General features: G+C 37.4%; 1 protein-coding gene across 1 annotated transcript in view; it reads right to left on the bottom strand.

Moving 5' to 3' along the window:
* LOC106872505 (uncharacterized) overlaps positions 1–623 on the bottom strand; it is a 16952-nt gene extending 16329 nt beyond the window's left edge. Inside the window, exon 1 of the mRNA XM_014919522.2 lies at positions 266–623. Within this exon, the coding sequence (XP_014775008.2) occupies positions 266–362 (97 nt within the window). The 5' untranslated portion in view covers positions 363–623. The remainder of the gene's footprint in view (positions 1–265) is intronic.
* Positions 624–1061: the final 438 nt, after the last annotated feature.

Here is a 1061-nt window from a genome sequence, read left to right on the forward strand (position 1 = left end):
ATATATATTAAGGTGATACAAAAAAGGGGACAACAAAACATCCAGACAGACGATACACAGAAAACAAGGACGGGTCGTGTGTGTGTATGTGTGTGTATGTGTGTGTTTGTGTGTGTGTATCTGTATACATACATATGCCCATTTTTTTATAGATGTATACATTTATATACATATACATACACACACATACACACACATATACACACATATAAAACATCTACTTGCTATAAGTATTTATGTTGTAATATAGTAACGCAGTACTTACCTTCACTTAACTTCTGTTCAACGTTCACCACAGCACCTGTTCCCAGATGGAACATGAGTGCCAAGTATATGATGCCACCAATTGTCAGCTTCATCATGGTACTGATTTCGTTTTTTCTCAAAAATTCGACACTGACACGCACGCTAATGAGGAACTAATCGAATACAATGGAGAGGAACGTTTGAGGTTTGTCTAAAGTATCTAAAGTATTTTATAGTTACAGCTTTTGAAGAGGTCCTTGTCTGTGTTGTTATTTGAGTGGTATGAATTTGATAGTAAAGGGAAAGTGAATGGAATGGACAGAATAGGCGCAACAGGATGCTACTCAAACCTTAATTCATATGATATAAATGTGTAAATAACAACTTGTAATATATTTCAAATGCTTATATAGACCCCGTTATAGCGGTTTGGTTAAGAAACTCGCTTCGTAACAACAAGGCTTCAGGTTCAATCCCGCTGCGCGGTACATTGGTCAAGTATCTTCTTCTGCAGGCCTCAGACGACCGATGCTTTGCGAATAAATTTGTAGATAGAAACTATATAGAATCGTCGTATATTTAGGGTAAAAAGTTGTTCGAGTATCTCCTACTATAGCTCTAGGTCAACCAATGCTTTGAGAGTGAATTGGATAGGCGGAGACTGTGTAGATGCCCGTCGAATTAAAGGTAAACAGTTGTGTGTTGGGGGTGTTGCTGTACTTCCTCTTGGGATGCTGGAATTATTGTCTCATCACACAGTATAGGTCTCATCGCCTCTCCACTGTGTTGCATATATATATATATATATATATATA

Source organism: Octopus bimaculoides, chromosome 13 (genome assembly GCF_001194135.2).
Source record: "Octopus bimaculoides isolate UCB-OBI-ISO-001 chromosome 13, ASM119413v2, whole genome shotgun sequence".
Lineage (NCBI taxonomy): Eukaryota > Metazoa > Mollusca > Cephalopoda > Octopoda > Octopodidae > Octopus > Octopus bimaculoides.